Source organism: Condylura cristata, unplaced genomic scaffold (assembly GCF_000260355.1).
Source record: "Condylura cristata isolate star-nosed mole 26May11 unplaced genomic scaffold, ConCri1.0 scaffold00015, whole genome shotgun sequence".
In the NCBI taxonomy this organism is placed as follows: domain Eukaryota; kingdom Metazoa; phylum Chordata; class Mammalia; order Eulipotyphla; family Talpidae; genus Condylura; species Condylura cristata.
The window spans coordinates 6,008,491-6,032,044 of record NW_004567116.1 but is presented as its reverse complement, the minus strand read 5'-3'; the positions used below and the strand labels follow the sequence as shown (position 1 = coordinate 6,032,044).

At 47.9% G+C, this 23,554-nt stretch overlaps 2 protein-coding genes across 3 annotated transcripts in view; one reads left to right on the top strand and one right to left on the bottom strand.

Annotated features, from left to right (window-relative positions):
- ZDHHC5 (zinc finger, DHHC-type containing 5) overlaps positions 1-20,031 on the top strand; it is a 20,966-nt gene extending 935 nt beyond the window's left edge. Inside the window, exons 1-12 of one of the 2 annotated variants that reach the window (XM_012725516.1) lie at positions 94-110; positions 2,394-3,553; positions 10,356-10,465; positions 12,742-12,899; positions 13,610-13,782; positions 13,936-14,038; positions 14,870-14,961; positions 15,349-15,481; positions 16,139-16,262; positions 16,663-16,775; positions 17,212-18,071; positions 18,719-20,031. In XM_012725516.1, the coding sequence (XP_012580970.1) occupies positions 3,450-3,553; positions 10,356-10,465; positions 12,742-12,899; positions 13,610-13,782; positions 13,936-14,038; positions 14,870-14,961; positions 15,349-15,481; positions 16,139-16,262; positions 16,663-16,775; positions 17,212-18,071; positions 18,719-18,884 (2,136 nt within the window). In that variant the 5' untranslated portion in view covers positions 94-110; positions 2,394-3,449 and the 3' untranslated portion in view covers positions 18,885-20,031. Of the gene's footprint in view, positions 1-93; positions 111-2,393; positions 3,554-10,355; positions 10,466-12,741; positions 12,900-13,609; positions 13,783-13,935; positions 14,039-14,869; positions 14,962-15,348; positions 15,482-16,138; positions 16,263-16,662; positions 16,776-17,211; positions 18,072-18,718 lie in introns of those variants that run through there. The other variant, XM_004682763.1, reaches the window with a different exon arrangement.
- Positions 20,032-20,089: 58 nt separating this feature from the next.
- Positions 20,090-23,554, bottom strand: part of MED19 (mediator complex subunit 19) — a 6,169-nt gene continuing 2,704 nt past the window's right edge. The window contains exons 2-5 of the mRNA XM_004682762.2: positions 22,754-23,010; positions 22,498-22,594; positions 21,816-21,910; positions 20,090-21,636 (exon numbers count right to left, since the gene is read on the bottom strand). Of these exons, the coding sequence (XP_004682819.1) occupies positions 21,568-21,636; positions 21,816-21,910; positions 22,498-22,594; positions 22,754-23,010 (518 nt within the window). The 3' untranslated portion in view covers positions 20,090-21,567. The remainder of the gene's footprint in view (positions 21,637-21,815; positions 21,911-22,497; positions 22,595-22,753; positions 23,011-23,554) is intronic.

Below are 23,554 nucleotides of genomic sequence, written 5' to 3'. Positions count from 1 at the left end.
TTGTACTTTTTACAAGTGTTTGCCACTGTCTTCCCTATAGGAATCTCTGTGAGGCCGGGAGGTGGCAAGTGTTTGGCCCTCTTGGCAGAATGAAAGCACTGAAATGAGAAGTAAGAAAGTGACTTAGAGTTGGGAACGGAGGAGTCGGGTTAGAGGGAGAGGGTGCATTCTAGGCCATTTTTCTGCCCGTTTTTTTACTTCCTGGTTAATGCCATCTTGTCTAGGTTGATCTTGCACTTGCATCTTCTCTCTCTAGCCCCATTCTCCCTCTGTGCCGCCTCTGGCCCCTTCCGAATGCTCTCAGTCTGGAGCAACACACCAATGTCCACCAGAATGATATTGTCATGTATCTTGCTATTTGGTAGATCCCGGTAACATCCATATTAAACTTCTGCTTCACTCTTCAGCCAGTGTCTTGTCATGTGGCTTATTCCCTGATACCTTGCTGTTGATGTGTTCAGGTTTACTGTATTTTATTATGACACTTCATTTCCGTCCGTTGCTGTCAGTGCTGCTGCTCTGTCCACGCAGTGCTCTAAGGAGGCACTTAGGTTTGGCCTTTGTTGAAGCCGCTCAACCACATTTTTTTACTGTTTACTTTACGCACGTATCCCCATTCCATTGATGGGACTGCCTATGTCCACATCCTTCGCCCCCTTTCTCAACACAGGTGAGCCACTGCACTCTGCAGTCTCTCCTCTTCTCTCCACAGCGCATATTTCTGCTAAGACTGGGCGCATCTCTATTGTGCCCAATACATTCTTTGAGGTACATGCTGATCTCTGGGCATCTCAGCTGTCATTTCTCTCCTTTCTCATGTCTACTTCCCGAAGTGCGTGGCCCTTCTATGACCCCTAATTTGAAATCATATGTGATTTCCCCTAGGCTAGATAAAAATGTAAGGAGTGTAGTTTACCATTTCTTTAATCTTTGGGTTTTTGAGGGAAAAGTTTACTTTATTAGAAACTGTCTACAAACCGAGAATTTACTTCTTGTTAATAGAGTTGCTTAGGCTTAAATCCAGAAGGTAGGGCTTTGAGAACTACGGGAAACCGAGGGTTGAATAATCAAAATTAGGCTAGCGTCTCTCTCTCAAGGTAGTTTCTCTTTCCAGGCAGTTTTCTGTAATCTTACTCTAGTCTGTATTGCCTTCTGGCTCCCTAAAAGTGGGAATTGATGCATCTTGAAGGCAGGCACTGTGCCTTCCCTGCCACAGGTAAAAAAGGAAGTGATAAATTCCAGGCACATTTGTATTTTACTTCTGTTATTTTAATTTCTGCTGTTGGTCTTAAGGGAAATATGAGACCACCTGAGTGGAATAGAACTTGTATTTTTAAATTCTCACATGTAAAATTTTGTTCTGCAGGTTCCAAATTGTTGTTACTGGACAGGTGGTGTGGGGAATTAGAAAGAGGTAGAAAGGATTTGTGTTGGCAAAAAGAGTTAGTGAACTCTTAAGACTCTGAACCCAACTGCTGAAGTGATTCAGTGGAGTGGCCTCAGGCATTTGCTAGCCTTCAATTTTACAGAGTGGGATAAGGAACTGTGTCACCAGATAATGTGAGTTAAATGCTTTGAGATCACTAGATGAAAAGCATCCTATAAAATCCAAAGTGCTAGTGTTATTTTGCTACTACCGTCAACAGAAATAATTGTTACTCTTAATCATATTGGGGAAGGTGGGGCTCAGTAGACTTCCTAATAAGCCAAGGCAGAAATAAAAACTGTTGAACTGGGAAGGACCAGCCCATGTGGTTGACTCACTTTCTTACAGAGAGTATCTTGCCTTTCAGCACAAGAACATTTCTCCCCCAGGGTCTTGCATGAGTTATTCCAGAGACCAAAAATTCAGCTTCTGCTTCTAACTAAAAGGCATAAAAGGATGAGAGAGAGACAATCATACTCAGAAAGGAAATGATACTTACTGTCCTCATTTTGAGGTTACTTTTTTCATTGTAGCAATAAAACACTTGCTGTCCAAAGAGAAATCTCTTGTTAGGACTACCTTTCACTGCCATGTTCTTTTTTGTTTCTAGATTTTGTTAATCTTGATATTTGTTACTGCCTGTTTGTTTCAGATGAAATGGACCCACACCCCCACACCCCCTTCCTTACCCTGGCAAGAGCTAGTTCTTTGATGACCTTAGGCTATAGAAGCCAGGACATTCTTCCATGTGAACAGTACTTAGAAGAGTAAAGGTTTCTGACCCACTGACCTCCAGTTCCAAGTCCTTTCCCCGCCATACACATCAGTGAAGTAGAAAATAATTTTCTATTAAAAGCATCCTATAAAAAAAAAGCTCTTTTTGAACAGAGCAGCTTGTGGTAGCCTTGACAGTCTTAAGAACTACCCTGAAATAATTTTTCTGATAAAGATAATTGTTTCTCTCCAGGTGAGGCACTAACCCGGCTGAAGTCTGCATCCAGGAACCCCAGGAGTGAAGATCAGAGACTTTGACTAACGAACTTGGCAACAGGGACTTTGGAACGTTGTTTTCATCCACAGTAACCTTTTAAAATTATCACTGAGTGGAATTGAGTTCTTTGTCATCTTTTGCTCATTGGGAAGAACATGGCTTCAGAGATTTTGTGTTTCCCTTTTGTCTTGCATGAACTCTGTAGGAAACGAAGCCCTTAAAGGGCTTGGGAAGAACAAGAAAAGGCGGCAGACAGACAGGCTTGAACTCTGTTTCCCTCCCCTCTCAAAGAAAAGGATTTACAACAACCTTGTAACAGCTGCTGCCCAGCTTTTGCCACCGAAAGGAAAGAAATCAAACCAAACCACCGTTTTCAAACTCCCAAGTCCTGAAGCTCAGGTGGGGGGCGGTGGCATTGAGAAAACGACCTCACGGGGACAAGGACTACAGTAAAAATAGCTTCTTTTTAAAGCTGGGAAGGGCCTCTGGTTCCTTCTTGGATTAAAATAGAAACACAGGGCACACCTTTCAGGTGCAGCTCACATTTTGTGCAAGTGTGGTCGGCGTGGAGGGCCTGTTTCCTCAGAAGGACTTCTCACCGGAAGTGCAGTGCCCCGTCCTCTCCCCTTCTTCCTTTCGAAGACTCGCCTCCACCCATGAGCTATTCCTTGATCTGTCTGGCGGCCCGTGGTCTCCACCTGCGACCATTTGCATGCGTGCAGTCTGCCATTTGTCTGCGATTTCTAAGCTGTACCAGCTGTGTTTCTTAGTCTCCTCAGCCTCATTCTGGGGAGCTGGTCATTCATCATTTGGAATCGCCTTTCCCCCTCCCGTGTGCTTTCCTTCATTTGCGATCTTTTGACTTTTGGTTTTATTCGGGAGGGGGAAGGGTGACTGTTTAAACCTTTCTGTTTCCTTGGTTGCCTCTGTGCTTTTCTCTCCGTTGTTTCCCTCATCCCGTTTTCTTGTCTGTTCTGCCGCTGTGTGGGCCTGGGCTATGCGGCAGGGCAGATCTCCCATCAGAGCTCCAACATGCCCGCAGAGTCTGGAAAGAGATTCAAACCCAGCAAGTATGTTCCGGTCTCAGCAGCCGCCATCTTCTTAGTGGGAGCCACGACGCTCTTCTTTGCCTTTACGTGAGTTTTTTTTTACCCCCCAGAGGTGGCATTTGGGGGGCACACTTTTGAGTTTTGTTAGTTACTTGCCAAGCGAGGCGACTGGGAGTGCTTTACCTGTCTGATGCAGATAAATGCACATCCGGAGACATGGTCAGAAAAGCGACAAAAGCCTTGTTACAAATTGACTTCACCGAGGCCTCCTCCTTCTCTGTCCCTCCCGCCTTCCTTTGGAATCATAGATGGCTTCATATTTTCCTACCTGCTCCATCATTAGATGATCCTGAACGAGGAAGGAAGTGGGAGGAAACCACGAGAGGCTTGATGCAGCTTAAGCAGCAGTCATTGCCATGAGAGAAAGGGAACTCGAGTAGATGAAAGATTTTTCAAATAGTATTGCCTTTCCTCAGAGTGTCTGAAGCTTAGGTTTGAAAATGTGGGGACTGAGAGCACTGGGGGCCTTCAGAATTGATCAGAAGATAGGCCAGTGAGACCGGCTTGGCTTGAGTGGCACTTAGCTGGTTTTCTCTTAGGTGTGCGCTTAGGAACCAAAGCCAAGCGAATCGAAGGCCACTGGGAAAGGCCAGTTTGTTTTGGGAAGAAAGCCCTGGAAGACTGCCTTTACATTGGTTCTTGCTGAAGGGTCTAGCAGCAGTTCTCCCATTCCTGGTCCTTCTAGGGAAAGCATTTGGTATTGAACGATTTCCTACAGGAGATGTTCAGACCTTGTTCATCTGCTTGTTACTGGAGGAAGCAGTTATCTAGCCTTCCCTTTCTCTGGTACTTTGGCTGTCGAACAACCTGGCAGGCATCTTTGCTGCTCCCTGTTATAAATTAACGTGTATAGGCTTCGGAGCCTTAAACTGTTGAGTCATGGAGTCCGTGTTCGAGCTGCAGCTGTTGGAACAGTCAGCGTGCTGGGTTTTCTGGGGAGCTCGCTTTGCTGTCATTCAGGCTGCAGCCTAATTGTAAGGTGCTGTTGAAAGCAACGTGAGGTTGCTGGGAAGGGGAAGAGATGAATGAAGCAGGGACTGCAGCAGGGCTGTTACTGTTACGGGAGAAACACAGGACAGAGTTAAGTGTGAGAGGAGGGAGGGAAAACCCTGGAGCTGAGCTTCAGCTGCCAAGAGGCGTCTCAAGCACAGGACTTAGCCAGCAAAGTGACAGTGATGTGTTTCTGTTTAGGTTTAAGCAAGGAGAGAATAAATCCGGAATCTACGATAGCGTGTCATCTCACCTCCTTTCCTTCACCGAGTAGAAGTCAGGTTCTTTGGCTCCTGGCTCTCCAGCCTGCATGTGGCGGCTGGAGGCCTCAGGGATCCAGAACAGCCCTCCTTTTTATTTGACTTCTTCATAATTTTTTTCTTTTATTTAAACTCAGCCTGTTTATTGTTCTGTCCTTCATGCACTGACCACCATTAAGGAGGAGTGAGTGTTCAGTGGCAGGCTTGTTTCGGTTCCTGCTAGTATGGCCTGTAGGTGGATTCAGCGTTGACCTAAGCTTTAATACCAATTCTGAGGTTGCTTGCATGGCAGCAGTGGTGCTGTGTTGCAGACAGGTGCTCATGATCAGACCCTTGACACCCTTAGACCTGCTTAATTAAGAAGGGGCTGTTTTCCTTCAAGAGCCAAAGCCTTTGAGAAAGCCAGCAATCCAGGGGTTGACTAAGTGGTTCCTCCCTTTCAGCCCAACTGTTCTTGAGCTAGGACCGCAGAATCCTTGTTCTTAGCTTGCTAATCTGGAACCACTGAAGTGCTTGGCTGGTTAGACCAGTTTCCCCATGAAGAGTTGTCCTGACACAGGCATTTTCTAACTGGTTGGTGAAACTATTTAACCTACTTTCCCATTCTCTGGCACCAGGGACTAGGGGCCATCCTTACGCCACGGTCTGTCAGCCCCAGGAAAAAGAATTTTGGAGGACAGCATAGATTGACTTTGAACTCATTGCCTCAAATCCAAAGTTGGAAGAGTCTTACAGGTCCCGGTGGTTTCATTATGGCCAGTTTCTGGACTCGATTTGCATCTGGGGGGTGCCTTCGGCCACTATGTGGAAACTTAGGCACCCGTTTCTTGTACTTTGTCACACTAGTTCTACATACCTCTGAAATTCTTATCTCTTCCTGCTATCGAACCATAGCAGATGTAGAGGAGACATGCTCCTCTTCAAGCATGTATCTCGGCTGAGGTGCCATTGTTCTCCAAAGCAGTTCCCCCAACACCTGTCCCTTTGGGAGTTCAGCTCCTTAGAGAACCCCTATTGAAAACTACAACCTAAAGGGAAGAACTCATGGCGTCAGATAGACAAGAGAGAGGCTCTCTCGGAACCAGCTCCTACTTGGGGCCTTAAGTCTGTAACTGCTCTGCCATCTGCCTGTTCTCTTTACTGGGCTACACTGTTCTTACATCAGTTTAAGCCCCAGGTGAGAATTACTTTGAGACCAGGAGGACTGGGAGTAGGAGGAAGAGTCCCTTTCAGCTGGCAGATATAATTAGTAGAGGCATGTAGGTTTAAGCTAATTAGGAACAGTTTACCCTTCTTGGTTCCTTGTCAAGTAGGGAAAGCTCTCAGCAGAAATTTTCAGTTGTTTGATCATCAAAGAATAGTGACCGTCTTCAGCCCCAGAAAAGCTTGACTAGAACAGTTGAGTCCTGATGCTTAGACCCCTGGCCCTTCTCAATCACTGAGTTTGTCTTGTACTGAAGGTCAGTGGGAGCGTTACTAGGAGTCCTGTGTTTTCCCTTTTCTCTCTTTGGGGAGGAACGTGTCTTCTAAAGTAACGCTCATTGAAGATACTGGGCCTGGACCCTCCTCTGCCTTTGGATAGTCTCCTGTTGTGATTAGCAGGGGGACAGAACTAGGGGAGAGGAGTAAACTCTGTTTGGGGGTCAGGAGACTGAATTTGGTAAAGTCTGTTAACCGTGTAGACCTTCTTCCTCCGTATAATGAGAAAATTGACCTAGAGCAATTTATTTTAAGCAACATGACCCCCTTTTTCAAATGAGATCTTGTGTGGAACCCCGGTATATACAACCTCAGAGTAGGGCTGGCCTGGAGCAGGGGAGCCTGGGGTGGAGGCCAGCCCCCTCTGGGCCTCCTGGGCACCTTGAGACCTTACGGTTCTTGCTTATACCATTTGAGATCACTGACTTGTATCCTCTAAAGTCCACTTAAATGAGTAAAATCAGCTAAAATCATTTTGTCCTTTTGTAAAGTTGGTAGAGCTTGGGGATTAAATCTGCTGCAGGTGATTGTCTTTGGGGAAGATAAAAGCCAGGTCGGCGGGAGTCGACATACAGGTCTCCCCTGTGCCCCTTCCCTGATAGCACTGCCTTCCTTTCCTTAGCTGCTTCTGGCCCCTCCAGCCCTCTTTTCTGTAGAGGTGGGCGTCCCAGTGAAGTTCCTCTTGTTCCTTTTTTCATGACAGCAGAGGTGACAGCAGAGGTGCTAGCAACGTTGGTGAGCGGGAGCAGCAAGCAACTTTGGACATTAATTGGACAGTGGGAGTTCTTTTATCTCCCCACGTTGCTTTCTGGTCCAGGAATAAGTGCTTGGGTCCCCTATTTGGTAATCAGCTTCTTGAAAATCTGGTTAACAGGCTCCACAACTCTTGTGTTTTAAGAGAAACGTATCGAGAAGGGGAGAAGTTGTTTTCCTGTGGAACCTGAGGATTCCCCTTTGGGAAGGAGTGGGGTATTCATTCCAGCCTTGTCTCGTCAGTAAGGAAACTAGTCACACACTCAGTAGGCGGGTATGGGTGGAATGCATATGCCTGTTCAGTAGCACTGAAGTGTCTGTTCACTTAGTGCCTGTCCTGCGTGTCCTTGAATCTCCTGGGCCTCAGGTAGGGGAAGTGGATTAGATGAAGGTGGAGCTGGAACGATAATTGACAGTGACGATAATTGACAGTGACGGTGATAGTTAATAATGTTTCCTCCCCCCTTCGTCCGTATCTCCTGTCTGGTGATGCCCAGTATTAAACTAGCTGGTTTATAAAGAATTCCAGGTCCTTTCAAACACTGTCACCATTCTCAGTAGGTAGCTGAAGTAACACGCTTGGAGGTTTTCCTGTGTGTTCCCTAACTCTATACAGCAAAGCATTGATCAAGACAGGATTAAAAGCTTCTTGACTCCTTTTTATTTTTTAAACTTTTTCTTACCAGGAACTTACTCTTTGTAGGAGAAAGTGTTAGGGAGGGTCAATAAAGAGATTCAGGACTGTGGATATTGAAACCACTATTAATTTTGTTAGACCTTGAAAACGGGAGAGCTGAATGGATGGGCGGAAGAACCTGTTCTTCCTGGGATGGTCTAAGGTCGGGAGCCTCCTCAGTGCGTCAGCCAGCCTTCTGGGCTGCTGCCCCTCCCTCCGTGGAGCTCTGCTTTGCCCTCGGCCTAGAACGAGCCTCAACAACTCCTTTCCTCAGCTCGGGCCTCACCTCCTTCCATCAAAGGCAACAGATTCAGGCAGGCCACTTGGGGTGGTCACCCAGGATCTGGCAGGTTCTCTAGCAACGGCAAGCCTCTCAAGCCAGATGGCATATGGGATGTGGCAGGACCAGGTCCTGCTCACACATGCCTAGCTCCTTGGAGCTAAAGTGCTCCAGTTGGGTGCAACTGGTCTTTGATTTGAATCTAGGAGGAAGCACTGGCTGTGAAGCAGTTACTTGCATCATTTCTAGATAGCGCCACTGTGGGAGCAGACTTGGTTTTCGCAACAGATAGGGAAACTCAGTTCCAGGATTACACATTTTAGCTGGGATGGGTTGATAACAAAATGGTTCCAGGGGTAAAGGTCCTCATTCCAGTGGTAGGTGGCTGGCAGGATACCCAAGAAGTTGGGGGATTTGCTTTGTTTGGAAGTGCAGAGACTAAAGAAAAAATGAGGTCAGAGAGATTGACATCTGAGCCTGTGAGGGGGCTGGTGTCTCCTGCTCAACCACCTTAGTTCTCGGGCATGGAGGTACCTTTTTTTTCTTTTTTCTTTCAGAAGCTCTGGAGCCAACAGTGGCCAATTCTAGGAATGAGACTTTTAAATCATGGGCACCTCAGTGTCTAAGGATTTGATTTCTTTTTTCCCTTGTGATTCTCTTCCTCAGCTGTAGGAGTCCAGTGAGTCACCCTTTCTTCTCTTCCCCAGGCGGAAATTGAAGGACAGCTAAGCACTAGGGAGGGGCTCTGACCTGGATGACTGGTTTTCAGTTTCTCTCCCTCCCTCCTGAGGAGCCTGGGAGGTCAGGCTTTGGGTGGGGCCTTGTAAGGACCCTTCTTGCTCATAATCTGCCCCAAGCCCTGCCACGGTGTGCGAGCACCTTCTCTGAATCAGCACACCCCCAGAGGAGACTTACGTAGATTCTGCTGAGAGACTAAAACTAGAGCTATGATGAAAGGCGTGCTGTGCACTTGAAATCAGAGCTGTCACTCAGGCATCGTATTTTGTCTCCCAGTTATTTGCCCATCAAGAGAAGCAAAGGGTTAATTGATATTTACTATGTAAAAGCCTAGCACACAACATTTACTTACTTTTTTTTTTAATGAATGACTAAGTGGAATTTGAATAGATGGTGGTAAAGACTTGTGAAATGCTGTGACAGTTTCTTATCATTAGTTTATTTATATCTTGTTAATGACTTCTGAATCACTGTGCACGGCTGTGCTTTTTGTTTTGATGGCGATAGATCACCTCTCTGAACTGAACCCTGGACTGTCATGGAACAGTTCTCCGGACTCATGGCTGTTTTGCTTTCCTGGCCTCCTCTTCTTTCTGTCAGTGAACTCTTCCTTTCCTTCTGACTGGTCTAGATAAGGGGGACAAGGACAGAAGCTGTCCTAATTCTGGAGATTAAATTCTCAGCCACAAAGTAGATTAGGGCCTTTAGTCACTGTTTTGTAATGGGAAGTCTTCCTGAGCTGAGGCAGGGTAGAGGGCATTTGCTTAACTAATAAAGCAAGCAGCACATCAGATGTTTTCCTGAAACTTCTAGCTCCCAGGAAATTATCCAAAAGAAAGAAGAGATCTTGAATATCCCTGTGTGGTTTCCTTAGACTCTTACCTTGAAAGAAATGCTGGTGTTCTGTCTTTGTATCAAGGAAAAACTGCCTGGAGCATCTCTCTTGCTTTGGACCCTGTGGAATACTGGATGTGTTTGGGCAGTTCTGTTTCTCTGCAGGATGAAGGGCTACTCTGCTCTGATACCTTTTTTCTTTCATTTTTCAACCTTATAGACCTCGAGGGATCTAGTTCTGTGTCTTGACGTCCATCCTTATCTGTCCCTTAGGCTTTACCCTCTACCCCCATCTTGAGAAATAGCCTCTAGTTGAGCAAGATGTCTGATACAGTGAAAAAACTTGAGGCATCTGTGAGTGGTTCTAAGTTAGCTGGGAAGAGGGAAGGCGGAGCCAGAGAGGAAGGCTGCATCCCGTGTGCGGTACAGGTCAGTGGGGCATGGCTGGGGTCCAGAAGCCTCAGGCTCTTCAGAGAAGGGAATGGAGCTGGTGTCAGTTTACTCTGCCCCTTGCTCTTGTGACTGGTTAAAAAGGAGAGAAGGACAGATTCTAAAATATGTGGAAGAGCTGTGGAGGAAGAATACTGATTTTAGTGCATGGCATTATGGTAGCAGAGATTCTGAGTCCTGTACCTTGATCTAAAATGAACAATTCTAGGACTCAGCCTGCTCATCAAGAAGGGTAAACAATAATTGGAGAAAGCAAAGGGGACCCACACAAGATTTACTGTAGGTATAGGTATGAATCTTGATGGATTTTATATGGCCACTGTCCAGATGGCTAACTGCAGCCCCTTATTGTCTTCATTATCTGTGCAGCTGTCCAGGACTAAGCCTCTATGTGCCCATCTACAATGCGATTGTTTTCCTCTTTGTGCTGGCCAACTTCAGCATGGCCACCTTCATGGATCCTGGGATTTTCCCTCGAGGTAAGATTTCTCTCACCTCTCTCAGAAACTGCTTTGAAAAATAATGGGCAGATACACGTCCGGGCTGAACGTCCTGGAGTCTTGGTGTACTTCTATAGTCTAATGATGAAGAGCAGTCAGGGGCTTCAGGAATACAGGACATTACTTCTGGCCATGACCCCGTTGGGTCTTCTCTTTTAGTGGTTTGCACTCGTTTAGCAGACATCTGAGCTCGTGGGCTGGATGTCACCACTAGGAACACTTACAGCAAGGGTGAGGTAGATGCGCCCACCAGTGAGGTACAGACTATAAGGGAATCGTGAGTAGAGATCTGTGTGGACACAGGGAAGGATGCACTTACATCTGCCCAGGGAGGCGCTGCTAAAAGTAGGTGTCAGAAAGCTCAGCTAGGAGGGAAGGGCATGAGGTAACACAGCAGCACACAGAGAGCTTGTGTGTGAAGTGCTAGCTCAGTGGGGTGGGAGATCGAGTGCATAAACCCCAGCCAAATTGAGAAAGATTTTATATGCTAAGCAGATTATACTTCTTCCCCTAGACAGGAAGAGGTCTTTTCACAGATAAGAATGCACAGATATCTTTGGTGGGAGGGTGGCAATTCAATAATGCATACCAGACAAATACTTGAATTCAAGACTGGGATTTAAAGATGTTTCAGAAATAGACACTACAAGGGGCCCTCCCTGGTGCCACAATGGGTTAAAGCACAGCTGCAAAGCTGGCTGCAGCAGCCTCAGTGTGAGTTTGATCCCCGCCAGGGAGGTGACCCACATGGCGTGGCAGACCTCTCCTGTCTCACCCGCTGCTCCCCTCAGCAGTGAGATCTGCCTCTTCTGCTCCCCACTCTGTCCCTGGTGAAGCCTCTCGCCCCCACTCCCCCAATACCTCTGCCTGTATCCCAGTACTTATGTGCATAAATAAATAAATCTTTAAAAAAAAAAAGACAAATATGGGGCCCTCCCTGGTGGTGCAGCGGGTTAAAGCACAGCACTAAGAAGCTTAAGCCACTTCAGCATGAGTTCGATCCCCGCCTGTCCCGGAGGTGACCACATGGCGCGGCAGACCTCTTCTGACCCGCCCGCTGCTCCTCTCAGCAGGGTACTTCATCCATCTGCCTGTTCTGCTCCTGGCTCTGTCTCTGGTGAATCCTCTCACCCTTTGCATCTCTGGCCTGTACCCCAGTTCTGTATGAATAAATAAATTTTTAAAAAAAAAAAAAAGACAAATATGATCTGTAATTTCGTAGCCCAGAGATGACTACTGGCATATTGTGGTATGTTTCCTTCCAATATTTTGAAGGTTTTAGATATAATATTCATATATACTGTATATATTTTCAGTTTCTATTTATAAAGTGGTGGGATCCTTTTGTTTATACAGTTCTTTATCTTGTATTTTCCCAAGTCGATAAAATAAAAAACTAAATGTTTTAAAATGATTTGTTTATGCATACAAGAGCTGGGGTGTAGGCCAGAGGTGCGGGGTGTGAGAGGACTCAGCAGAGACAGAGTGGGGAGCAGAACAGGGGGATCTGCTGAAATCTACTACTGGGAGTAGTAGTGGTGAGACAGGAGAGGTCTGCTGCGCCATGTGGGTCAGCTTCCTGGTTGGGGATTGAATTCTGCTGCAGTGGCTGAAAATAGCTTCACGGACCAGACTCCTTGAACCACCAGGGAGTCCTGAAAACTTAAATTTTCATCTCCATACCACTAGTTTTTCTTTCCCGCATATATGTTTTCCTATATTAATAATAAAAATTGTGCCCTATAAGTGAGAAAGCATATGTTACAAGTTTTGAAATGGAGAAGGTGGATTTCTGGTAGCTGAATTCGAAAGGGTATTCAAGTAAGAATGTCTTGAGCCAAAAAACAATACTGAAATACGTACAGTGGGTTAATGGCATAGGGAGCATGTTTTGGGGGAAGGGGTTTATAACGATGTTAACTCTTGGCTTGCTCTGGTTCAGTCAGGTACCTGTGGATATTCAGCTGTTATGCAAACTCATTAAATATGTGCTCTGATATGTGAATAAGTCAGGACTATCACAGCCACCTCTTGTATCTTAGTCTCTTGAACCTCATTTCCCCATGGAGAAGAAATTGTTTCATTCATTGCTGTAGTGTTGTGTAGAGAGCTATCTCAGTTTTAGTTTCTAGTCTTTCTCATCCATCAGACTGAACTCCCTGAGGTCAGAGGCCATATTTTAAATGTCACTGCGTCTCTCGTGCCCAGTGCGGTCTGGCATACATGTTTTTAAATTGTATTTTTCCCGTCCACAGCTGAGGAGGATGAAGACAAGGAAGATGACTTTCGAGCTCCCCTGTACAAAACAGTGGAGATCAAGGGCATACAGGTGCGCATGAAGTGGTGTGCCACCTGCCGCTTCTACCGCCCTCCACGATGTTCCCACTGCAGCGTCTGTGACAACTGTGTGGAGGTAAGACCCCGAGTGGGGAGACTTGATGCGCCGTTCCATGGACTAAGACTCTTGGCCTGTGGACTCTTGGCCTTGGGTGAGGCGGAGTTCTGGCTCGCTGCCCGTCAGTAGGTGTCAGCATTGATGTACACATGCGAGGAAGTGTAGAAACGTTTTCTCTTACAGGAGGGCCCCAGGGGGGCACCGGCTTCCTGACGCCAGCCCCCTGTTCCAGCCTCCCATCCCTTGGCTCGTGTGTTGGTTTTTTGTCCTGCGTTCGTGTTACATCTTGTTTCCACTGCATCGTCCTGTTGCATTCAGATCGTACAATTAGAGTTCTCTTCCTGCCTATTCTTCTGCATCCCTTGTTTTTAACTTTTTTTCCCAATCCTTTCTTTGTATAGCTTTAAATGGTTGCCTGCCAGAGTTTCCTTCCTAGCCTCTTTTCTCACGAATCTTGATGTTTTTGTAAAGCCTCTGACATCTTTCCCTTTCAGAGCTTCTTAGTCACACAGGATAAACGTTGACAGGTGGCCGTCGCCTTTGAGCAACCTTTGGATTGACAGAGCAAGATAGGCGGCGTGGCCAGTTTTTGACTTTGTAACTAACCGATGAACATGATCACTGATCACTTCTAAAGGCAACTGAGGTCTGCTGTTGGTTCCTCTTGACAGAGGTGCTCTAATGCAGTGTCCAAGGATGCCTCTCAGTGTGTCTGTTTTTGCCCCTAGGAATTTGATCATCACTGCCCCTGGGTGAACAATTGTATTGGTCGCCGGAACTACCGTTATTTCTTCCTCTTCCTCCTTTCCCTGACAGCACACATTATGGGTGTGTTTGGCTTTGGCCTCCTTTATGTGCTCTACCACGTGGAGGAACTCTCAGGTGTGCGCACGGCTGTCACGTATCCTTTAAGGCCTGTGGGTGCAGGATTGGGGGAGGGTGTGGGACATAGGAAGTTGAATCCTATGGTAGTGAGGGCCAAAAGGAAGATAACAGTGTGGGCTGGGGAAAGTGAGATCACATTGCCCTGTTTTCCTTGACTGTTTGGCTTCAGAATGGCAGTGATGTGTGTGGCTGGCTTATTCTTCATCCCTGTAGCTGGGCTCACGGGATTTCACGTGGTGCTGGTGGCTAGGGGACGCACAACCAATGAACAGGTATGAGGAGACCCTGAGGACAGACGTGTCTCTTAGCCAGCTATTAGTAGATAGCAGTGTTTCCACAGATAGACACTAGGTGAATACATTTTTGATGCTGCTGTCCGAGTTTTTCCTGTAAGAGTGAGAACAGAATCCACTTTTTTTTAAAATTTATTTATGCATACAGAACTGGGGTACAGGCCACAGGTGCAGAGGTGGTGAAAAGATTCACCAGAGACAGAGTGGGGAGTGGAATAGGCAGATCAACGAAGTATACTGCTGAGGGGAGCAGTGGGTGGGTCAGGAGAGGTCTGCTGCGTCACGTGAGTCACCTCTGGGTCCAGGGATTGAATGCATAGTGAGGCCGCTGCAGCTAGCTTGCAGTGCTGCGTCCTAACCCATTGCGCCACCAGGGAGGGCCCAGAATCCATTCTTAACTGAGTGCATATGGGACAGTTAGATTGGGCACATGGGCTGACCCTCTAGGGGCTTAGCATGCTACTTAATGGTCATCATAATAGCTGACTTCACTTGCTTACTTTTCTCTTAAGTATGCTATCTTAGACTTCAGCGTGCAGAGAGCTTTTTATCCCCATTTTATGTGAGGAAATTGCCTTTCAGTCACATGGTTACCCTCAGTAGACCTAGGATTTGAAGGGAGGACCTTAACTCTATATAAAATTCCATCCTTAATTGTCACAGGTATAAGCTTCTTGATGGTAGGATTGTGTCTTACTCATTTTTGTATTCCCCAGATAGTGGGGGTGCTTGATAATTTGCCACTGATTTGTGTTTTAGCAGTCAAATGTCTATTATCTGACTGACCTGGTCCTGTGTTCCTTCTTCTAGGTCACTGGTAAATTCCGGGGAGGTGTGAACCCCTTCACCAACGGCTGCTGTAACAATGTCAGCCGCGTACTCTGCAGCTCCCCTGCACCCAGGTACACCTGTCACTTTAGTCCTGCGTTCATCCTCAATCAAAACTTTTGCCCCCTTTTGTGCTGCTAGACAGGTGGTCTGGCGGGAGACTGCCTTGTGGGAAGGGCACTCTTAAGGTGCAGTGGCTGAAAGGGGCCCTGTGAGTCCCTGTGTTCTGCATTCTTCTGGTACTGCACTTGCTCCCCTTTGAGCGTTGGGCCTGCAGCAGGGTCTGCCCAGAGGCAGTAGGCTGCAGCCCCTCACCAGACAGATCTCACCCAGAGTCGCCCTTTCGCTGGCCTGGTTCAGCTCTGTCTTGGATTTGTGAAAGTGCTTTCTGCGGGGGTCGGCAACCAGTAGGTATTTTTGAATGAAGAATTAACGAAGACTCTCTTATTCTTGACACTCAGGTATTTGGGGAGACCAAAGAAAGAGAAGACAATTGTAATCAGACCTCCCTTCCTTCGCCCAGACGTGTCAGATGGACAGATAACTGTAAAGATCATGGATAATGGCATCCAAGGAGAGTTGAGGAGGACAAAGGTGACTTAGGGAACCCCGTCCGTGACAAGAGATGGAGACTTGCTTTTAGTTTACATCTCCTGCAGTATTTATCATTTTTTGACACAAATTATCTGTTTCTCTGTTAGTTCATTCAGAAATAGTCTGTTCATTTCTGGTCTTCATAGGACTTAATGCACTCATAGCTTATAGAAGTTGGGAGCTTAACAAGTGGTTGTTGCTGGAAGTGAACAAATAATTGACAGAAATAAACCCTTGCTGGAAACTTTACCAATATCATCCCCAGACTTGTCCAGCCCCAGTTTAGAAATATGTGATTCACTCCTAATACCCTTTTTATACCAGTTTATCACTTTATTTTTTTAAGCATTTTTATTTATTTATGCATACAAAAACGGGTGTAGCCAGATGTGCAGCATAGAGGGAGGGTGAGGGTTCACCAGAGACAGAGTGGGAGGCAGACCAAGCGAAGTGACTGAAATACACTGCTGAGGGGAGCGGCAGGAAAGACAAAGAGGTCTGCTGCGCTATGGCGGCTGCCTCTCTGGCCGGGGACCGAACTCATGCCATAGTGGCTGGTGATAGCTTGATAGTGCTGAGATTTAGCCCCTGTGCCACCAGGGAGGCCCCCGGTATAGCAGCGCGACTTGCCCTAATGCACCAACTCTGATTTCCCAGTCTAAGGGAAGCCTGGAGATAACAGAAAGCCAGTCTGCTGATGCTGAACCGCCCCCCCCTCCTAAGCCGGACCTAAGCCGTTACACAGGGCTGCGAACACACCTCGGCCTGGCGGCTAACGAGGGTAAGGCAGGGGCTCGAGTGAGTTATGTGTGAACCGTGGGGACAGCGGGCAGGGGCTAGGTGGGAATACGAGTGTTTTTGCCAAAGACACTCAGGTGGGACATGAGGCGATCACTTGGGCCAGCCAGGAGAAAGGAGACCACTTAGGACGCCGCTAGCTAGTGGTGTAAATGGGAGGAGGGGGACCCAGCTTCTGGACAGACCGGAGAACATCCTGAAACCTGTTGTGCATTCTTTTAATGAGTTCTGTGCGGGTGTCAATCTTTATTCTTCAGTGAGATCATTTTCCTGCACTTGGGTTTTGCTAGTTCTGTCTGTCCCTGTCTGTACTTCTAAGAGAACGCCAGCCAGGTTAAGAGAACAGCCTGTCAGGTGGTGTCCCTGGGTTTTTCTGCCTGCAGATAGCAGCCTCTTGGGCAAGGACAGCCCCCCGACCCCTACCATGTACAAGTACCGGCCAGGCTACAGTAGCAGCAGTACTTCAGCAGCCATGCCTCATTCTTCCAGCGCCAAGGTACGGAGTGTCTGTGTGCGAAGGAGGCTCAGAACATGAGCCAGTTGCTCTGGGGAGAAGAAGATTGGGGGAAGAAAGGTGGAGGGAAGGGAAACCCCAAAGCATCTCCCTCATTGTTGGCATTTGGCGGGACTGAGTCTCTCTGATATCAAAGAGGGAACCAACCATGTAGCACAACAGACAAAAGAACCAGGTGCAATCTCAGATCTGCCTTCAAATCCCTGTGCTGCCATCGGTCAGATTACTTACTTTTTCCCAGCCTCATTTTCTGCATATTAAAATGGGATACTTTTTCTAACTCACAGATTTGTATTACAGCTTAAACGAGACATAATGCATGTAAAAATTCTAATTTGACCAACCCTCCTTGGATTTTGGGGCCTTGAATTGTCACAAGAGGAGTAGTGCTAAGAGCCTGTGTTACTTTTTCCCTCAGTTGAGTCGTGGGGACAGCTTGAAGGAACCAACTTCAATTGCAGAGAGCAGCCGCCATCCCAGCTACCGCTCAGAACCCAGCTTGGAGCCCGAGAGCTTCCGATCCCCCACGTTTGGCAAAAGCTTTCACTTTGATCCACTGTCCAGTGGCTCACGGTCCTCCAGCCTCAAGTCAGCACAGGGCACGGGCTTTGAGTTGGGCCAGTTGCAGTCCATCCGTTCAGAGGGCACAACCTCCACCTCGTACAAGAGCCTGGCCAACCAGACACGTAACGGAAGCCTCTCTTACGACAGCCTGCTCACTCCTTCAGACAGCCCTGATTTTGAGTCCGTGCAGGCCGGGCCTGAGCCAGACCCGCCTCTGGGCTACACCTCTCCCTTCCTGTCGGCCCGGCTAGCGCAGCAGCGGGAAGCCGAGAGGCACCCGCGTTTGGTGCCAACTGGCCCGGCGCACCGAGAGCCCTCACCTGTTCGGTACGACAATCTGTCGCGCCATATTGTGGCCTCCCTCCAGGAACGTGAGAAGCTGCTGCGCCAGTCACCCCCACTCCCTGGCCGGGAGGAAGAACCGGGCTTGGGGGACTCGGGCATTCAGTCAACACCAGGCTCAGGCCATGCCCCTCGTACTAGTTCCTCCTCAGATGATTCGAAGAGGTCACCGTTGGGGAAGACTCCGCTGGGACGCCCAACTGTCCCTCGCTTTGGCAAGCCAGATGGGCTAAGGGGCCGGGGACTAGGTTCCCCTGAAGCAGGCCCAACTGCCCCATACCTGGGCCGATCCATGTCTTACAGCAGCCAAAAAGCTCCACCTGGTGTCTCTGAGGTGGAGGAAGTGGCCTTGCAGCCGTTACTGACCCCCAAGTAAGTATGAGCCCACACTGGCCTGGAGTGACTCTGCGCAGGCCCCAGGCCTCGCGCTACTCTCGGGCACGCACGCCGGGGACACTGCTCCGGACAGCTCCTCGCTTAACTCTCCATACAAGGAGGGGGCTGCTTTCATGGCTGTTCCTGTTAGACTGAAGATTAGGGTTTTCTTCTTAGATTTTTTTTCTAAGTTTCTTTTTACATCATTTTGTGCCTTTTTCCACCTCAGTTGTCATCCATGTGGGCTTCCCGTCACCAAATCACCCCGTGTCCTCACCATAGTCCTGTGCACTTCCCTCCCCACACCGTTTTTCATTCCATCCCCCACTCCACCCCGTAAAAAGTCTCTGGGATATAGTTGTTCATTCTTCTTCTTTTCCCCCCAGTCCTTTATGCTCTTGCTATGAGAGAAACCATAGCAGGTTTTCTTTTTCTTCCTGGCTTATTTTAATACTTCTATTCCATCTTTTAAAAAATGATTTGCCCAAGAGTAGTTAGTGAATAAGAGGGGTCAGGCTTGTTATAAATAGGGCAAGAGAACAAAAAATGGGTAAGAAAGTACATGTGTAGAAAAATAACTTTTTTTCTTTCAGGTGATCTGTTTTGTGTGGAACTTCCTGACACCTCTTTTCTTCTCTTCCCAGAGATGAAGTGCAGCTCAAGACCGCCTACAGCAAGTCCAACGGGCAGCCCAAGAGTATAGGCTCCGCCGCCCCCGGCCCAGGCCAGCCACCTCTTAGTAGCCCCACAAGGGGCGGGGTCAAGAAGGTGTCAGGGGTGGGTGGTACCACCTATGAGATTTCTGTGTGAGCCTTGGCGGGACACCTCCCTCCTCATGCCTCTGCGCCTACACCAAAGGGCCCCAGGCGGCCACCGTCCTTTCCTCAAGGGGCTCCCCTCCCCTGCATGGACAGTTTTTAAACCACCGATTCCAAGGGGATGAGGAGCGTTTTATAAAATGCAGTGGGGTTGGGGAGTCGGAGAGTTGGGGCCCTGAGACCGGGGTAGTGACCCCCTTTCACCTTTTAAGACCTTCCCTCCCCTAACCCCTGGACCAGACTCAGTGGACATTTGTGCAATTGCCCTGGAGGGAACCAGATCATTTTTAAACCAGAAATAATTTTTTTTATTATTGTTACGGATTCTATTTTTTTCCTCTTCTGCGTTACCAGGTGTGTGTGTACATATATATATATTATAAATATCAAAGAAATTATATATCTATCCTGGGATGGGAAAATGAGGGAGGGATCTGTATAAGGAGGGGGCTCTTACTTTTCCCATTCCTCAGACCAGCAGGAAAAAGGGGAGGCTTCACTCTTGTCTTCCCTAGGGTTCCCTCTTAAGTCCCAGTTACCAACTAAGAAAATAGCACCCCCTGTTGTTGGTGCTAAGTGATCAGGAAAGAAACTCGGGGAGAGGGGAGTCTGGGATCTCGGTCAGAAGAGGAAAGGGCCTGAGAGAGAGGGGTGTTCCTTTTATTGGCTCACTGGCACTTAATTTCCCCGTTGGGGGTGGTCACCGCCTCATGACTTTAATGGTGGGGGGAGATCTGGAAGAGAGCTTAGCCTAGCTCCAGAAACAATATTAGATAGTCCTCCCGTTCCGGGGAGAGGGATCAGGGTGGGCTTCAGTAAGCTCCACACAGTCTTTCCCCGCACTTCACACGGTTAACGTTCTTTTTAACTCAAGGCCGGGAGAGAAGAGTCCAAAAAGCAATATTTTTCATCACATGCCAAAAACGGGATAGAGAGAAGGAGTGGCGGGCTTCGCCCCTCCGATTGTCCCTTGGGGGTTGCCCTCTGCCTGCCTCAGTATGGTGCTGGGTAGAGCGGATACCTGGGTTCTAGCCCTAAATAGGGAGACCCCAGCCTCTTGGCAGAGGCCCTTTTATTTTTTATTCTGATTAGCCATTTTAAACCGACAAGGAATAAAAAGAAATCCTGATCTAACCAGCTCCCCCTGACTGGTGTGGTTTTGTCTGGCTAAGGCAGGGTGAGTGATCACTAAGGACATAACCCCGCTTCTGGGCCTGGTGCACATTTAGGGGTGACTGCAGTGAAAGGTGGTTATCATTTAAGACAGTAAGTCCTGGTTTTGTTCCCCATGATTGACTGAAAGAGCCCTGAAAAAGGATACCTTGCTTCCATCAAAGCTGCTTCTCTCCAAGCTGAGAGACCTTGCACTGTGCCGTTCGTTGTTCCTTAGCGCACAGTGTTTTCTCTAGAAAGGCAGGCTCACTTTGGAAGACAGTGGATGATGGAAGGGAAGCCTGTTGCAAGCAGTGACACATGGTGGGGCTCAATGAATAGCTCCTGTTGTCTCTTGCTTGTCAGACAACAGAGGGCTGTGCCCTCACTTTAAATAGGCCGGTCCTCTGACATGAGACCCCAGGAAAAGTCGCTAGGACCCTTGATTGTACTGTCTATAACTTAAGTAGATAAACTGTTGCTTTGAAATCCTAGAATTAAGACTGGTTTCCCTTCTGCTGATGAAGGAATAACCTTGGCACACTGCAAGATTCTAACTGTCCTGTGGCAAATTTAGCTGAGGTTACATTAGCTTGGGAGTCCCTCTCTCCCCCCGGTTTTTTTCAGTTAACTGGCCTGCTACAAAGACTGAAGGAATTTATTTTACATTTTGCTAGTTTAGGCTGCCTTGTTTGAGGAGCTTAGAAATGTTTTCACATCAGTGAAACACAGTATCTTACTGAGGAATGAGGCAGGTCAAAAATTCTTTCAAAGCAAGAATCATTACCTTCACTTGCCAGAGGTTTATTTAAAAACAGTTCTGACCACAAATTAACTTTGTTGAAATATATTGGTGAGTGTGGGCACTTCTCAGTTGGCTATTCTGATTCAGCACAATCAACCTAGAACACAGTTTGAGTCCAGGCTGGCTCATCAGTCCTTCAGCTGGACCCTGGAGGTTGTCCAGGCGCATGGTTCTGCACCTCGGGCAGAGCATTCCAGAGTCAGGTGTCTGAGGCAGGCGCATTCATTAGGAAGCTCTGCCTCACTCTGGACCATGTCCTTCAGTCTCATTCTGGTTCTGTATCTGCCTGCTAATAAGAAACTGTAACAAGACCCAAATCTCTTCAGATCTTAGTGTGCCTCAGCTTACACCCTAACTCATATGGAAAGGCACTTACTCTCAGCAGGCAGCCACACTTTTAGCCAGTTTGAAAATGTAAAAATTTTGTTAACCCAAAGAAAAGCCCTAACAGATGAAATCCTAAAGTTAGACAAATTGCACAAAAGAAATGGAAAGAGAATTTCCTGGGAGAGGAAAAACTGTCCATGAGAACGCCAACTGGGCTGGACCTCACAAAAAAGGTGGCCCTCCTCCTAACACCTTAGTCCTGAGCACGGCGGGGCTGCTGCTGTCCAGTTGCGGGGGTGCTCCCAAGGCGGTGTCCAAGGGCTAGGAAGGCCGCTTTCATCAGCAGGTTCCAGGCAGCAGGAAAGTCCTTGGGGACAGCCCGGGGGTCCCACTAGCGGAGGCTACTACTGCTGCTGGCCTGAGAGCTGCCCACCCCTGGGTGGTCCGGACTGTGTCGGTTCTGGGGAAGACAGAAGCAGGGTGAGAGGACACCAGAAGCAGCTGTGGCCTTGACCAGGGCTGCACAGGAAGACGGAGCAGCTGGCCTAGGTTTTCAATCGGGTGGACACAGGCAGAGTGCTGCTCAAGGGGGTTGGGGACGTGGGGACATACTGGGCTGAGGAGCCGGGGCCACCCTACCTTCTTTTTCTTCTTCTCTTTCTTCTTCCTTTTCCGCTCAGGATCCTCCTCTTTTTTCTTTTTCTTTTTCTTATGATCTGAATCAGAAGGTGTTTCTGTGGGAGACATTAAGGTGCTTGTCATCTGGAGAGTGCAATATTTCCTACTGCCAGGAAGGCTGCACACACAGGACAGCCCTGGTCCAGCAGGGGAGGGTAAGTGTTTTTCATCAAATGGCCAGGAGACCAGAAAGCTTACTGAGGCACCACGAAAGCCCAGGTTTGTATTTGCCCAGGAGACCCCGTACACCAGTTTCTTGCAGGAGAATTTGTGTGGAAAGGACTTAACTGGGTTTATTTTTTTAAAAGATTTATTTTCTTATACATACAGAACTGGGGAACAGGCCAGAGGTGCAGGGGCAGTGAGAGGATTCACCAGAGACAGTGGGGAGCAGGACAGGCGGACTGACGAAATAACACTGCTGAGGGGAGCAGGAGGTGAGACAGGAGAGGTCTGCCGCGCCATGTGGATCACCTCTAGGGTTGGGGATTGAATTCAACACTGAAGCGGCTGCAGCCAGCTTGTAGTGCTGCATACCAACCTGTTGCACTGCTGGGGAGGGCCTTAACTGGGTTTTTAACTGAGGAAAGTTGAACCAGACTCCGCATCAGACCAGGTGCCTTAGAATGGCGCCACTTCTTACCTGGGGGAACAGGATCCTGGGTACGGCTCTGTTTGTGCTTTTGCTTATTCTTCTTCTTGGGAGGCTGAATGTGCATCAGACGACACTGCTCCGGCAGCTGGAGGAGCCAAAGGAAGGTCTGGGTGAGAGTGGAAGCACCCCCTGTTCCCATCACCTATTCTGCTGCACAAGTTAGAAGAAACACACTGGGACAGAAGAACCAGCACGTGTCTCATGCCTCCCCATCTGCCGCCTTCTTCCCCAAGAGGAGACTCACTGGGCCAGTGTGGAGGCGGAAGCCAGCCAGCATGGTCCCTGTGATGGGATTAAAAGAGCCACTAAGAATTGGGGGCTTCTCAATGAGGGAGCGGAGGCTGCTGTTGTCATGGGAACCTGGCAGGTCAATCATCCCTGGAAGGTCCGGCAAGAAGTTACTCAGCTTCTCCTTCATCTTCTTCCCACAGAACCTGTGGTAGGCATGTTCCAGGTTGTAGTGTGTGATCAGATTAGTGCTGCCTGTCAGCTCTGTGCTTCCTAGGAAAAACAAAACAGCACTAGTCCCAAGAGTATTTTTTTTAAGCCACTGACTCAGAGGGAACATGAAGGACTATATTTTAACCTAAATAAGGGATCTCTCAGGTGAGAAGGATAACAATTTAGGTTTACTTTAGAGTGAAAACAAGCAAAATAAAAACATAACACACACTAAAATGTAAATACTGGAGAATGGTGGGTTCAATATAGGAAGGAGGGAAAAATAGCAAAAACCCAAATAGTGCAGAGGCACTGCTCTGATCTAATGAAGCAGACATCCCTCTTGCCCTGAACTAACCAGAATCACCATCTGTACTTGTCAGAAAATACATTGGTGAGAAATACTCTGACACAACCAGGACACTATCACTTCACAGTGCAGTGAGGGCCACACAGGACCGGCAGGTGACCTAGTGGCAGGAAAGTCTCGTAAAGGGCCTGCCTTTGTTTCCCTAGCACGAAACACTAATCACCTTTACAAGTAGCCCAGACAGGAGATTTTTCTTGCTACTGCTGTCTGCCATCTTAAAATTATAACTCTTGG